We start from the raw sequence: 16175 nt of genomic DNA, 5'->3' as shown, positions 1-16175 counted from the left end.
GCCGCCTTAAGAAAACTTCCTCACTTTTCTGGCACTTTGCCTAAAAACTTCCCTGACTCTGCCAGGTTCTTTCATCTTCCCTTTGATCATAATGGAAGAGGGATATTACCTCCTCCCAAGGCTAATCCTTCTGCTTTTACGTGGAATCCCTTCCCTTGTCTGCAGGGCTCTTTGCCCTTAGCATTGAACCAGAACATTCCAATTGTTTCCATCTTCATGAAGACTACTCCACATCCCCCTGTCGCTTCTTTTTCTCTGACTAGATCTCCAACCAACACTTTTTCTAGGAAACTTTTCTCTGACATCACTATCTATTCCCATCAAAAGACAGTTGGATGCTCTTTATTTATATTTCCATGACTTAACCCTGTCATGGGACCAGCAAGCTTTTCCTGGACCAGATAGTAAATATTTTAGGCTTTGCCAGTCAACAGGCAAAATCAGGATTATTATGAAAGTATGTGTATAACAAGAGAGAAAACAAATTTTTATTGTTGAAATTCAAAACTCAATGGAGTACAGTTTTTTGTAGTATAAGTCTACTAATGAGAAGAATGGAATTGCTTTGGGGGCAATAACATTTTGTTTAATTGAGGTTCAGAGTTAGCGTTTCCTATTAGCATTAATTGATCGCTGATCTGTAATGAGATTTGATGTGTTATACTGAGTACATCTTTTTGTATGCATAATTCTGTGTGATAGATGCTACAAGGGAAACATAATGGAATATATAAGGCACGTTCTCTCTATTCACATGGCAGTTACAATCTATTTGTAAAACTACCATTGCAGTGGGAGATCTATCTTAATAATGAACATCACTGCTTTAGGAGAGAGATGGAATAGATCATTTTAAGTGCCTAAAATAATTTTTGAGACATTGTATATAGTTCTGAAGAATGATACCTATAAAAATGTGAAGCCAGGCACATCCTCAGTTTTATTAGTAAGTCTGTAGTGTGGCTTATAGTAACTTATGCTTTCAATATTCTTCTTATTTAATATTATCATTTCTTGGTATTATGTTATTATGTAAATGATTTCTTTTGACACAACCCAAATGGAAAATAAATAATTCTATATTCTAAATGTTACTTTATACATTATTTTTCCTATGATCATTTAAAAAATAAGGCCATATATTCTTCTCAGATGAGATTATATTCATCTGTTCATTCCCTTCTTTAAAAATGCAAGGCAGGGGAGTGGGCATAGCTCAGTGGTAGAGCACGTGCTGAGCATGCAGGAAGTCCTGGATTCAATTCTCATTACCTCCATTAAAAAAAAAAAAATCAAGGCAAACTTATCTGTTAGTTATAATCCCAAGGACAGCACACGTTTAGCCCATTTAGCATTTTAATCATTTGAACTATTTAAAAGAATAAAATCTCTTAATGATCTGAACCAACCCAAAATTAGCCAGTAGTGTCATATCGACAAATTACATTGATAACACCCACATCTAAGAAAAGAAAGGAGCAATGTAATCCTCCAGTCTGTTTCATGTTAAACCGTGACCCCCTAGAATTTTGAAGAAAAGGGCATTCATGGAAGGCAGTGTCTTCCCCTTCTTCTCTGGGAGTTAGTAGTGCATACAAAAATAAACCAGAAATCAGTAAAGGCATTGTTCATTGCATGCAGCCAGAAGGCAGATATAATCTGCATTGATAGCTGGGAACATTTACATGCTAAGACATTAACTATTCTTCAGTCTTACACAGCAGTTGGAGATATGAATCCTATCCCTTAATTCTTTTCTGTTTTTGTTTTTTCTGGGGGGTGATAATTAGGTTTAATTATTTACTTATTTATTTAGAGAAAGTACTGGGGAATTGAACCTGGGACCTTGTGCATGCTAAGCATACACTCTACCACTTGAGCTATACCCTCCCCTCATCCCTTAATTCTTAAGGTTTTCCCCTTTTTGCTGCTTGATTGTTCTTTCTATGCATGCTGTATTACAAGCTTAGCATTTATTTTCTAAATTCCTTCCTTTGTTTAATGATGTGTAGAAGAATGTAGGAAAAAATGCATCCAATTTTTGAAGATAAAAGTTTAGATTTTTTTAAAGTCAGTTTATTGTGTATTGAGCACTTGATCTATAGTAATACACCAAGGGATGATAGGAAAATTTTTTCAGAAGTAGATAAATGGTTCTAAAACTGACCTCGACTTTTTCCTTGAGCTTTCTGCTAGTATAACTTGGGTACCACTGAAATTTTTAACAGACGTGTTAAACTAAGATGCAAAGAACAAGGTCTTGGCTCTTCCCCCAAACCTGCTTCCCTTCTAGTCTTGCCCATGTTAGAGAATAGCATTACTGTCCTCCCAGCTAACCAGTCAGGCCAGAAACCTACGGCTCATCCTCAGTTCCTTTTTTTTTTTTGGTTCTCATTTCTTACATGCAAACCATTGGCAAGTCCTCTTTGCCCTTCCTTCAAAGCACATTGCAAATCAAACCATTTCTTACCAGTTTTCTAACTCATCTTCCTACTCCTGACCCCTCTGTTAACTCTACAGCAGACAATTATTTAAAAAAAAAAAAAGGTAACTCAGATTATGTCTTTGCAGACTTAAAACGTTGCAGTGACTGCCTGTTATAATTAAAATCCAAACTCCTTACCACATCTTGCGCTCACATTTGTGGAGTGCTTACTGTATACCAGATACTGTGTTAGGTGCTTTGAATGTATTAACTATGTAATCGTCACAACAGCCCTTTGAGATTGGAACTACTATTCACCTCATCTTACAAATTAAGCATATAACACAGGAAGGTTAAATAACATCCAAATTGCTCAGCTAGTAAGTGGCTGAGCTGGAATTCAAAGCCAGAGAGTCTGGCCCCAAAGCATACAGTGTGGCCCCTTTGTAACCATCCAACAGTGTCTTATCACTTTGCTTTCTTTGCTTTAGCTGCACAGGCCTTTTTGTCCCTCAAGCACATCAAGCTTGTTCTTTCCTTAAGACTTTTGCACCAGCAACTCCTCCATCTAGAATGTTCTTTCCTTATATTGTTGCCTGGCCACTGTCATCTCATCATTTAAGTCTCCATTCAGAGGTCTTCTAGGGGACCTTCCCTGACCTCTGGCTTTAAAATTACCCTCCAACATATTCACAGTCACCTTTTTTATTTGTTTCTTTTTAAAGTTGTTTCTCTAGAAGTAGTTACTTAAGTAATATTTGTTGGATGATGGATGCTGACTCTTTGTTGGGTGTTGTTTAGTACAGTGGTTAAAGGTGTAGACTCTGAAATCAGACTTCTGGGTTCACATCCCAGGTCTGCTGTTCAGTTGTGTGAAATTGGGCAAGTTACTTCTGCCTCAGTTTCCTCATCTATAAGACAGAAATAAATACCTCCCTAATAAGGTTGTTGTCAAAATAAAATAGGTTAATGTGTGTAAATCTCTTTTTGTATGTCTGGTTTTTAATATTGAATTAATAGTCTACCTGGGAAGCTCTTTGGAAAATCATATTTCCAGGCCATCTAAGTCAGACTCTCTGGAAGTCCCCAGGAATCTCTCTCTTTTTTTTATATATTTTGGTGATTCTGATAAACATCCAGGCTTGGGAACTCTGGCAGTAGAGGTTTAGCATCACTGCTCAGGATCGACATAGACAGTTGTGTCTGTGTGACATCATGACATCATGCAATAATCTGTAACTTTTCTGAGCCTTAAAGAGAGAGCAGTTCTCTTCTTGTGGGCCCTGAAGACCCTCACTCATTTTCGAGGCATCCCCAACTCAGTACAGCCTCATTCTTTTCTCTGAATCTCGACTAGTGAGCACTAAAACTTAAAGTGCCTCTACTTTTGTTTCTGTGTGGAAAATCATCGGTAACAGAAAACTAACCGAAAAGTATAGTAATGCCAGTAAAGATATCTTCTTCAGTGAAAATTCTTAGAAACCAGATGGGATAATTTTGATTTTTAATATGTTGGAGTATGGAATGGCAAGTTTGTTGTTTGGTTAGCTCTGTGATGTAAATATGGTCTACCATATGTTGTCTGTAAGAAAAAAAAAATCATGAAACATTTTGGCAGATGGACCAACCAAAATTACAACCAATGCAAAAACTGGAAGATGTAAACAATTACACGCTATTGCTATATTTATAAGTTTGAGTGTTAAAGATTTTGTAAATCTCAAAATTAATATTGTGTAAGACATGATTTCTGCCTTCTTGGAGTTGGAAAGACAAAAACCACTATACACAAAACAGGAGCAAATGAGATTCAAGTCCGTAATAAATGATAGCCTGCCAGTGCTGTGAATTTCAGAAAAGAAAGTGTGAAGTGTCAGCTGAGGTTCACTGAAACAGTTGTGACTACTTATGACATACACAAGACATCTTCTGTAGTTGCAGGACCAGCTCTGCCTCCTAATTATAAAAGCAGTAGTTCAGAGTCGTCAGACAGCGATGAGGACAGCAGTTCTTTGTATGATGAAGGAAATCAAGAATCTGAAGAAGATGACAGTGGTCCCACTGCAAGGTCAGTCACTTATTACGTTAAATGATAGACCAAGCTTCAAACCATATACATTGGCTGGAACAGATAGCTACAAAGGGGATATCGTATCTGCATTTGTGTAGCACAGGAAGAAGTCACTTCATACGGCATTTCCTCATGAACTACACCTGTTACAATGAAATTTGTTCTAGTAGTCTATAGCTAGCTCCCCAGATATCTAGAATTTCAATAAAACTCTAACATAAAGGATTTTTCCTTAAGGTATTAGTGAAGTGATTAAATTATTCTAAATAAGCCAGATGATTACTTTTAAAAATTATGCATGCAGTGTACGTTTTTGTTTAAGCAAATGAATGATTTCCCTCTGACCTAGCCATACTCAGCGCAGGTCCATGTAAATAAGAAGTTGAATCTTTGTTTATTATTGGTTAGCAAGGTTTTTTAAATGTATTTTAATAATTATGATACAGAAATAGCAACTGAAAACCCTTCTTTAAGTGAAATTAAAAGCCAAAGTCATAAACGTTTTGCTGAGAAGTATCTAGCAAATAGACTATTTGAAACTTCATTGAGTAGAATCTTTAACACCACAGAAAATGTATAAAACTGATACATTACTTCTGTAAAGAAGTAACCATCCTCTATTTTAGGCCACAGATAAATTCCAGGAAAAGATTAGTATAAGACCTGTGGTAGATTTTTTTTCTTACTTGGCAAGATTAATTTATTGTTTCATTGTTTATACAACTAGTTGAGTTACTGTTCCTTTAAAAATTAAAATTTCTCTATGAAAACAATTCTGACATACATGCATAAAATTATACTGTGTTTTCAGAAAACAGAGAAGAAATCAAGATGACGATGATGATGATGATGATGATGAAGGGTTTTTTGGACCAGCCCTGCCACCTGGATTTAAAAAGCAGGATGATTCTCCTCCAAGGTGATAATGTGTAATATTTCAGGCCAGTTTTTTTTCTAAATATGTCAACTAGTGTCTGTTAATTCATTAAAGAGTTATCTGAAATTATTTTTAACTTATATATTTATAGAATGTTTGAAATAAATTTGATATAAAAATATTTATAATTTCTTAATTTCTATAAGGAAAGTAATTGTTTACATGTTTATGGCACTTTTATAATTTATTAAAAAAACTTCCCTATCTCTTATTTGATACTCACAAGAGTGTTCTGTGGTAGGCTGGGCAAAACATTATCCTTCTTACCCCTTTTTTTAAACAGATAAGGTTGTGCACGTAGTAAGTGTCAGACCTGGTGCTAGAATTCTGGTATCTGACTTCTAATTCAGATGTTTTCTTAATTATTTATTGAAAGATTAAACAGATAGCTATGTGCCAGATTAGATAGTTAACTTCACCAAACCTCCAGTTTGTCATCTTAAACCAGGATAGCAACACGTACCTTACAGAATTGTGGTAATTGAGAATTCATATTTATACACATGTATATACATGTGTGATTCTTATATGGTGCCTGGCACAGAGTAAACATACAGTAAATATTGATTCCTATCTTCTGGGAATTATAAAATTTTTAAATGCTGAATATGATATTGCACACCAAATTGTTTTATAGGTCGTAACACTGTATCCCAATATACAAGAACAAGTGGAAAAGGCTGTTGCACATTTTATATTCAGAGGTTATAGTCACGCTAGTCAGCTTCTAATTTCATATAACTTTGTTCTCTTAGAAATAAGAGGGATGGACAATCCACTACCTGTTTTACGTGGCCCACTAGCTAAGAGTGATCTTGAAGGTGTCATTAAAATACAAAGACAGCTCTGTGACAGAGACCCAAATATGGCCCTCAGAGACTAAAATTTAATATGGCCCTCAGAGACTAAAATTTCCTATCTGGCTTCTTATAGGAAATTTGCTGACTGCTGGGATATAACATTTCTTCCAAGAAAATACATTATTAAATGCATAGCAGTTTCTTTCTTGAGAATTATATTTTGGCAGCAATAAAATATATGTTTGAAATAAATAGGTGGTAGAATATATTGGAGGGAAAACCTTACATATCTCCATAGCATGCCACGGTTATGTTCCTGTACTGTATTTTCAGATTTTATGTATTACTAATTTTATCCTCACAGATTCCCTGAGGCCAGAAAATGGAGCTGTAATTGCATTTGTAGATCTGCTAGAAACTGTACTCAGAAAAAACTCATACAGTACTTCCTTATACTTAAAAAATGATAACTAATTTGCTCTTTCTAACAATGCCACATTTCTGCATTTTTCATTTGCAAAATTGTTTTGGTTCAAAGCAGTTTTATGAGCAAAGGCAAGAAGTAATTGGCCGGAATCAGACCCTGTGACTCTTAGTACTGTTTTCGCCCTACCAGGAAGCATGTCTGTAAGACTCTAAATGAACACAGCGCAATCTGGAAAATTCAGCTTAAGACTTCAGTGCCGTCTTAGTTGGTAATACTGGCCCAGGGACATCTCTAGAGAAAAAACAAAGGAAGACAGGAGAAACTTTATGAAAGAGAGTAGAAAGTATCATTCCTCTTTTATTTTTTCCATACATAAAGTAAAGCTTTCTCTTTTTTAGACCCAGAATTTAGGCAGTTTTCCCTTCTGAATAGATGTCAGTTCCCTCAGAATGTGGCAGTGGGGCAGCTTGAAAGAAAGTGAACTTTGGCATCAGATAGACCAGGATTCAAACTCCAGCTCTGTCACTTACTAGTTTGTGTTATTCTTGGGCATTATTTTGCTCCCACAGAAAATGGAGTGACTTACCAACCAGGGTTTTTTAAGGAAAGAGAAAAGTGCACTGATTGAAATATCCTTCACATATTACCTTTTCCTTATCTGTGGATCTCAAATTAGCTATTTTCGTTCTTACACATTTCCATGTCATTGTCGGATTCTTTGTGAGGACAGTGTTTAGATTTTTTTACTGCCTTGGCGCATGTAACCATAAACGTCTATGTATGTCTTTAGGGCTCAATTTATACCAAAGTAGTTCTGACTGTAATTATAATGCCCCTAAGTGTCACTGGACAGTAAATAGCAACACTGAAAGCCATGGGACAAAATAGAAAAAGACCTTCACAAGCTTTAGTCCATAATAAGGACTTTTTTTTTTTTTACATTTTTTATTGATTCATAATCATTTTACAGTGTTGTGTCAAATTCCAGTGTTCAGCACAATTTTTCAGTCATTCATGGACATAGGACTTTTTTTAATTATGATTTTTATTTAAGATAATTCTTTTAAGAAGTAGGAACACACCACTGCCAGAGATTGAGAATTATAGGTTTAGTATCTAATCATTGACTAACAAGTAGAAAGCTAAAATGCAAAAATTAGATTTTTTATGATAATAAGTGAAAAAATATTAGGTTTAGAGTAATAATAATAGTATTGAATAAAATTCTCATTTTCAACAATTGTATTTTCTGGATTTTTATTGTTTGTGTGAGGTTTTATTCTGAAAGCTGACTTTTTAGTCAGGGAGAATGATAAAGGTTCATTTTATTTTTCAGGCCCATAATAGGTCCTGCATTACCACCTGGTTTTATTAAATCTACACAGAAAAGTGACAAAGGCAAAGGTGATCCAGGACACGTGTCATCATATTTCAACTCTGAGGTTTGGAAATTTTTCTATTAAAGAATGAGTTGTAGCGAACTCAAGACTTTACATAGTAGTGACTATAATCATTTGACTCAAATGTAATGAAAGATACGTCATATTCAGATTAATTTCAGATTGTAGCATAGGTAGGTGAAATCAAAAGGTGTCATAGACCTGAGATTCTGTTTGAAAAATACCATCTCAGTGTTGACAGGGCATTACCTATGCATGGTTCTCATCCTTGAAGAGAAGCTTTAAAATGCTAGAAAATAGAGCATAATGAAAAGTTGAAGGAATTTTTGTGATTTGACTCAGAAGAGAGAAAGCTGAGGAATTTTTTAATAATGATCTTTATCTCCTACCCGGCTTTGGTACCTGTGTATAGGAAGGTCACTGCCGGATACATGATTTTTGGAAAAGAGAGATGGCATGATTTTGGAGTCAAGGAGGAAGTCTGCTGTCTTGTTAGAGGCCTGGTCCTTAACAATAGCTGAGATTTGCATTTGCCTTTGTTTTTCTGTTACCTCTTCTCAACACAGCAGCTAGAGTGGCCCAGGTGAAATAGTCAGATCGTGTCACTCACACTCAGAACTGTCTTGTTTCTCCTCTCTCTGCGTAACAGCCAGCGTCCTTACAGGGCCTTCTGCAATCTGACCTCCATTAACTCCTTGATTTCCTCTCTTACTTTGATCTAACTACCCTGGGCTCCTTGCTGCACCTCCTTAAATATGCCTGGCAGGCTTCTACCCCAAGCCTTCATACCCGTGTCTCTCCAAAATGGCCCTCCCCTAGATATTTACGTGGCTTGCTTCCCATCAGCTAGAGTGCTTTTAGCTGCTAATGACAGAAAGTCCAACTCACAATGAAACTTTGTCTTAACCTCCTTAGTTAGCAAATGGGTTGTTTATAGAACTTTCTGGGTGGTCTATAATCTGTATTCCCAAAATAAGGAAAATATGTTTCATACATAAGAAGAGGTCTAGAGGTAGGGTCATTCCAGGCTTGGCCAATTCAGCAGTCCAGTGAGAGCACCCAGGCCCCAGGTTTTTATGCCTTCTCTGACATCCACAATATGTTTATTCCTCTTAGGCTGACCCCTTCGTTATACAAAAGCCTACCAGCATTGAGATTCACATGCAGATGGCAGTGTCCAAGGGTAGAAGGGGAATGGTCCTGTGCATCCTTTTTAGAGAGAGGAAAACCTTTCCAGGTTTCCTGTAGACCTCTCCTCATATTTCTTTGGCCAAAATTGAATCATAGGCCCACACCAAGCCAGTCAGTTGGGCAGGAGGAATGAGACCAAAGTGATTGACTTAGAATTATCAGCATTTCCCCCAGAATTAGAGAAGGTCCCAGTTTCCTCAGAAGAACATGATTCTGAAAAGAATGTGCAAAACACAGGGTTACCTTAGCAGCAGAGTGGTTATTGGTTGGAGCTATTATAATCCCCAACTGAAAGACAAAACCAAGCCTAGAAAGGTTGAATAACGTGGTTGAGGTCACAGGGCTGATAATGACAGCAAATTGCAGCCTTGAAACTACATCTGTCTAACTCTCCAGTCCAAACTGTAAACCAGTAAAGTTCATAATTTCTCTTTATTTCTGGATAAAATAACCGAACCTTTAAAAAAAAAGAAGCAAAATCCTCACCTTTTAAAAAAAAAAAATACTCATCCAGGACACCAAAATGATTTGATACCTAGATTGGATTTGGGTTTATGATTCCGAGTTCTCGTTTTCAGTTTACTGTGTTGGGTTTGATTTTATCTGTTCCTTCATCTACCCATTTAATTTATGTCTCCCACTGTTCTAAGTGATTTTTATTTCAAAAATTTCAGGCATTTGCCTTTATAAAACCATCTCTTATTAGATGGAAGTATGAATATCATTAGCTTATTACCCCATCATCCTAAACTTCAATACTATATTGATGTCATGTCTCTTATAGTATTAAAAGTTTTGTGTATTTTTTTTTTGAGAGGGAGGTAATTGGGTTGGTTTATTTATTTTTGGAGGACGTACTAGGGATTGAACCCAGAACCTTGTGCATGCTAAGCGTGTGCTCTACCACTTGAGCTATACCCTCCCCCAGTGTATCTCTTTTTTTTTTTTGATTGAGGTATAGTCGATTTATAATGTGTTAATATTTCTGGTGTACAGCATAATGATTCATTTACACACATACATATTCCTTTTCATATTCTTTTTCATTATAGGCTATTATAAACTTTTTTTTCCTTGAAGTTTTATTGAGATATAATTGACATACAATACTGTGTACACTTTTTTTTCATTGGGGGTGGGCGGTAGTTAGGTTTTACTTATTCATTTATTTATTTATTTATGGAAGTGCTGGGAATTGAACCCAGGACCTTGTGCTTGCTAGGCACGTACTCTACTACTGAGCTATACCCTCCTGCTCACAAGGTATCAAATACAGTTCTCTGTGCTATACAGTAGGACGTTGTTTGGGTGTATCTTTTATAGCTATTTGTTTTATATCACCAAGTATTATATTTGTAGGGGACTATAAATATGTTTGAGATAATGTCTTTGCTGAGAGCTTACTATTGTAAAGGTAAGCTATAAACATTTAAAGTTAAATCGTTGGCAGTTGAAATAAAGAAAATAGAGGGACTGCTATAGTACAAGTAGAAAAAATACTGGCCTTGATCTTAGAATATGAGTCTTGGATACTAGTTTTATAACCTCAAAGAAGCTGTTTAACCTTTCAAAATATGCTTCTCTAAACCTAGGTTTCCCCAAAAAGGAAACAGGAATAATAATGCCATTTCACAGTTTTGTTATGAAGTTCAAATGAAACACTGTATACCAAAATCCATAGTTACTAAGGGGTGTGTGAGAGAGTAAGGGTAAGCCACAAGACTGTAATTATCTAGTTATTTGCACCAAAAGCAGTTGCTATCCGGGTTTGGAGAAGAAACTATGGATAGAAAGTTACCACTGAGTGGTTAGCAGGGAAAACAAACAACACAAATGAACACCTAATCCTGGTAGTTTGAAAAAATAAGAGGAGGAAGCTGCCTGTCAGAGCTGGAGAACAAACGTCTTATTGTTCTTTATCTTTCTCTCTCTCCTGCTTGAGGACAAGAACTATTTTAATCCCTACTGTGTATAGCATCTAACACAGAGTCTTACATGAAAACCCTTTATTAAAATGATTTACTACGAACTAATTGAATTCAATTATTGGAATACTAGTATGTCTTTGGGGGTAGAAGAGGGGTACTTTGGGAACCAAATTAACTCATTCAGCCCAGCATTTTGTGAGGTATTGCACAACATTTCCATTTCAGTGGACTATACTAAACCATGAAGGCTGACACAGCTTCCCAGAATGTCTTACTTGTGTGCATCTTACAGCAGGAATGAAAATGGTTTCAACTTGTGTCATTTCTGATCACTTGTTACTAATTTCCTGGAATATTAACGTTGAGAGGAATTGTGAGGCCACATCTGTGTCCATCAGGAAGAGAGCTGAAATAAGTCACCGAGGTCTGCCATAGACATAGGAGAGGAGATGGGACAATCCACATGCCCTGGATTTGTCATCTCTGTACCTGCACTTGAGGAAAGCCCAGAAAAAGTGCTCACTGCTCAGTGATTAGCCAGCAACGCAGTGTTCACTTTTTTCTTTTGTAATTTTAGGATCATTTTCTATAACCTGTAGCTCCAGTCGATTTAAAAGTAACGTCTTATTTCAGAAGGAAACAGATAGCAGTGAAGAGGAGGACATCATTGGACCGATGCCTGCCAAAGGACCAGTTAACTATAGTGTAACCACAGAGTTTGAAAAAAGAGCCCAGAGAATGAAAGAAAAACTGGCTAAAGGAGATGACGTAAGTCTTAAATATACAATACACTTTACTCTGAGAAATCGGCTAAATAGATTAAAAATCTAAATTTGAAAAATGGACTTTAAAAAAACATGTGTATGTACATTTGTAGGTATATGTATGTATATAAAAATTTAGGATCTAGGTAACTCAGAAGCTATAAAAGGAAAAAACTGGCAAATTTGCCTACTTAAAAATTTCTGTATGGCAAAAGATAACGTGAAGTCTAGGGAATAGTAAATTAGATGAAAATATTTATAACATGACCACAAACATCAATCATCTATTAAATTCTTTCTCTTAAAGTCTGTTAATTAATTTTCAAGCCTCAATTGAGAAACAGTCACTTGTACAGTATTCTACATACATACAACATTTTCCAGGCTACTTTTTTTTAATTTAATTTTTTATTTCTCTTAAAGGATTCATCTAAACCAATTACCAGAGAGTCTTGGATGACAGAACTTCCTCCAGAAATGAAAGACTTTGGTCTTGGGCCCAGAACTTTCAAGAGAAGAGCAGATGACAAGTCTGCAGATCGCTCAGTCTGGACAGATACGCCAGCCGACAGGGAAAGAAAAGCTAAGGTGAGAGGGTCTGTTTGTTCCTGTATTTCTGTCCAGGTTGGCTCTATTTTGAAAACAATATAAGGCAGAATTAGGTAAGTGTACTATTTTTTAAATTATAATTTCAAAGGGAAAAGATTTCCCCTGAAGAAAAGTTCTAAGAAAAGAAAGTGACACCAGTTACTTCCTGAGTATTTGCTTACTATTTCCCAATAAATTATCCCATTTAAATCTGAGAAGAACCTGGAGACATAGATTCATTGACCTCATTTTATAAAGGAAACTGTCCTCTATGAGGTCAATTTTTCTGGAATTAAATGTGGTAAGTGGTGAACAGTAATCCCATTATAGACTTTTCTGACTCCAAATCCCCTTCTTTATACAGCATACTATCTCCATGAAAGTTTATCTTTTAAAGTATTTTGAAAAAAGCCAAAGCCACGATTAAGGTAGCAAGTTAAGTGATACGTAGGGACTCTCTCTGAAAATGACAGTAGCTCGAGAGCACTAAACTCCATGGTCCCACCAAGATAGGCAAAAAGCACTTTCATTAATACATTGAATAATTTACCCAAAAAATACCCCCGAAAGTATGCATAAAATACATTACTGTTAGATTTTCTTTTTTTTTTTTTTGCATCTTTCCATTTATTATAAAATATTCCATTGTAAATTACAAATCCAACCAGTGTCCTCAGGACTGCTCCTTAAATTTACTCCATTTGAAGGTTTCAGTTTCCTTAAACTGTCCCTTTGAAATCTTAAATGCTTGACTAATTGGCACCTTATGATTATAGCTGTGTCAGTTTTGATTTAAACAGTTTCACACTTAATTCATTCCTCTAACTCTGTTTATCTTGTTCATGAGTACCTAGAATCATGAGGAGTTCTGTTTTCATTCTGTGACTCAAAATTGAATATCTCCTCTGCCAGGCATTCCATTTGGTTACAGGTAATAGAAAAAAGCCCTGAAGGGTACTTTCATTTTAGTGAAGAATTGATTGTGAAATAGACGATGTTGTTCTTAAAACATGGAAGGTATGTGGAAATCTCCACGTTTTAGCACTGTACCTTGAATAGATGGCAAAATCATAAATTCTCTTTTGCCCTGAGGATTCAAGGAAATCCAAGAGTTGTAATAGAAAGATAAGGTGAACCAACACACCTGAGGGCAAATAGGTAACAAAAGATGTGGTATAGAAGTGAGCCACACACCCTGAATGACTAGTGTTGAAATGCCTGTCTACTCTTTCTTAATTGGTCTTTTATAAAAGTAACATATTGGCGCTTTTATTGTTTAGCCTTTAAGATCATCTCCAAAAAGACAACTTCTTTCCTTTGCTTACATGAACTTTTTATTTGTGCCTACATTAATTCATGCTTTTTTCAGTCCTCGTGTTCCTCATTGTAGGTGAATAGACATCTAGCCGAAAGCCAGATAGGCAAGAATTGTTCTTCAAAGGAAAATACGACAGAAAAATGAAATAAACAGAAGCTAGTCAGTACAATTTGAACTTCAGTGATTTTAGGCCTTCTGACTGAGTTCTTTAGATCTCGTCGTTTATTTCAGGGCTGGAAGTATTTTGTTCTGTATTTATAGCAGACTCAACAAGGGATTATCGTACCCCTTAAATTTATGTGGTGCTGTATTATGGCATATACTCACAGGCTTATATTTGTTGTACAAATGATACAGCATCACAGAGCTATCCTATATGAAGTTCATGACTAATTTTTGATATTTGTAACAGATCTTGTCAGATTTCCTTTTTTTTTTCCCTCCAAATTTCCTTTTTGTAGGTTTTCTCCACCACTTCATCTTACTTTTTTATATTTGATTTCCCAGTATTCATCTCCCATTAGAACCACTACTGTTTTCACATTCACTTAGCCAAATGGCCTAAGTGAAGTAAGATTGCTCTTTAGGAAGAAATGGAAGTGTTATGCACAGATTAACTGAATAAGACCTGTTATGTTCTCACCTCCCCGTCTTGAGTAGATGGACTAATTCTTAACTGGTCAGGTTTTCACCTCCATCTTAGCAGAGCATCATTTATCTCTTAATATTTACAAGTAAAAGAATCTGTTTCTGAGAAAAAATTTAGGGAAAAATAAGAAATGAGCTATTCCTATGTTTTTTAACATACTTTATTAAATACAGTGTTGTTTCAGCCCATTATTAAGATAAAGATTATATGGGGGCCTCCTTGGCTTTCTTGAGCAAATAGCAACAGTAATAATACTGTTTTGAGGACAGTAAGTATGAATACTATTAAATGCTTTGAGAAAAATGGTTTTCAATTGTTTTTATGCGGGCCTTCTTCATTCCTGGTTGGTACTATATTCTCCAGAATTTTGTTTTCCTAATTAAAATTTATTGGAAATGTACCTTAGTATTTCATTTGTGTGTGTGTGCTATGGTACATGGTGTTTCTTTTTAAATTTCAGATTCTAGTTGTTCATTGCTGGTATATTTTGTATGTTAACCTGGTATCCTGCAGCTGTGCTATATACTTGCTTACTAATGTCCGTAAGAGTTTTTAATAGATTCTTTGGAGTGTTCTACATAGACAGTCATGTCATCTATGTTATTCATTCAGATAGTTTTTCTTTTATTTTTTATTTTTTCTATGCCCCCTTTATTTCTTTTTGTTTTTTTTTTCCTTTTAGAGTGCTTCTCCTAGTTTTTGAAAACAGATAACATAAAATCTCTTAAGCCTTATTTTTTTTCTTTCTTTCTTTTTTTTGTTTTTGTTTTGTTTTTTATTTCGGGGATGAAGGTAATTAGGTTTATTTATTCACTTATTTATTTTAGTGGAGGTACTTGGGATGGAACCTAGGACCTCATGCATGCAGAGCGTGCGCTCTACCACTGAGCTATACCCTCCCCGTCTTAAGCCTTATTTTTCTTCTGCATTTCATCTTGTTTGTCAGACTCATCTCTGAATTTGATAAAACCCCAATTGGCTGTTGGATAGGGGTGGGTTTTCTTTTCTTGTTTTCAGGAAAATCTTAGAGTAGGACACTAACAGATCCTTTATCAAGTATATTAACTTAACATTTCTAGTGAGAAGAGATTCAACAGGCCTGGCTTAGTTTAGTCTCTTATTACTCAATCTGAGTAAAAATAATTGTATGTCTTTTTTGTTTGCTCTTAATTATATGGTTCAGTAATGTGTTATCTGTGTTCATTCCTCAGGAGACACAAGAAGCAAAAAAATCATTCAATAAGAAGGATGAAGAACATGTATTGTCAGAAAGGGAAAAGAGATTGGCCGAGCAGGTGTCCTCCTACAATGTAAGTCAGAGAATGAAATATATGACCTTCCTTTTTTTTTTCTATCTGCTAATGCTCTTCTAATTTTTTCTTCTTTTCTTGCTTCTCTCTCTTTTTTTTTTTGAATGTCTTCCTTTTCATCTCAGTCTTTTTCTATACATCTGTTCTGAAAAATACTCAACTGTATTATGTGTGTGTGTATAAAATCCCTTTGTGTAGGGTTTTTTAATGTATCTCATGTAATATTTTCAGTTCGTTTTTTACTTCAGTCATATATCAGAAATCTAATTCCTAGAGATGGGTAGCATATGATCAGAAAGTAAGAGCCCTACTAACTCTTAGAGAGCCTCAGTACATACATTTTAAAATTTTAAGCCGATTTGGAATG

General features: G+C 35.6%; 1 protein-coding gene and 1 long non-coding RNA gene across 5 annotated transcripts in view; one reads left to right on the top strand and one right to left on the bottom strand.

The window, feature by feature from the left end:
• Positions 1-16175, top strand: part of GPALPP1 (GPALPP motifs containing 1) — a 32267-nt gene that overhangs the window by 6915 nt on the left and 9177 nt on the right. Inside the window, exons 2-7 of one of the 2 annotated variants that reach the window (XM_031684532.2) lie at positions 4361-4493; positions 5308-5415; positions 7997-8102; positions 11816-11947; positions 12367-12531; positions 15710-15808. In XM_031684532.2, the coding sequence (XP_031540392.2) occupies positions 4361-4493; positions 5308-5415; positions 7997-8102; positions 11816-11947; positions 12367-12531; positions 15710-15808 (743 nt within the window). Of the gene's footprint in view, positions 1-4360; positions 4494-5307; positions 5416-7996; positions 8103-11812; positions 11948-12366; positions 12532-15709; positions 15809-16175 lie in introns of both variants that reach the window. The other variant, XM_015243708.3, reaches the window with a different exon arrangement.
• LOC140701131 (uncharacterized) overlaps positions 12487-16175 on the bottom strand; it is a 39680-nt gene continuing 35991 nt past the window's right edge. For all 3 annotated transcript variants that reach the window (XR_012080009.1, XR_012080008.1, XR_012080010.1), the window contains one exon: positions 12487-12574. This is a non-coding gene — a long non-coding RNA (uncharacterized lncRNA). The remainder of the gene's footprint in view (positions 12575-16175) is intronic.

Source organism: Vicugna pacos, chromosome 14 (genome assembly GCF_048564905.1).
Source record: "Vicugna pacos chromosome 14, VicPac4, whole genome shotgun sequence".
Taxonomy (NCBI): Eukaryota; Metazoa; Chordata; class Mammalia; order Artiodactyla; family Camelidae; genus Vicugna; species Vicugna pacos.
The sequence above is the reverse complement of the archived record's forward strand: the minus strand, read 5'-3'. Positions and strand labels throughout refer to the sequence as shown.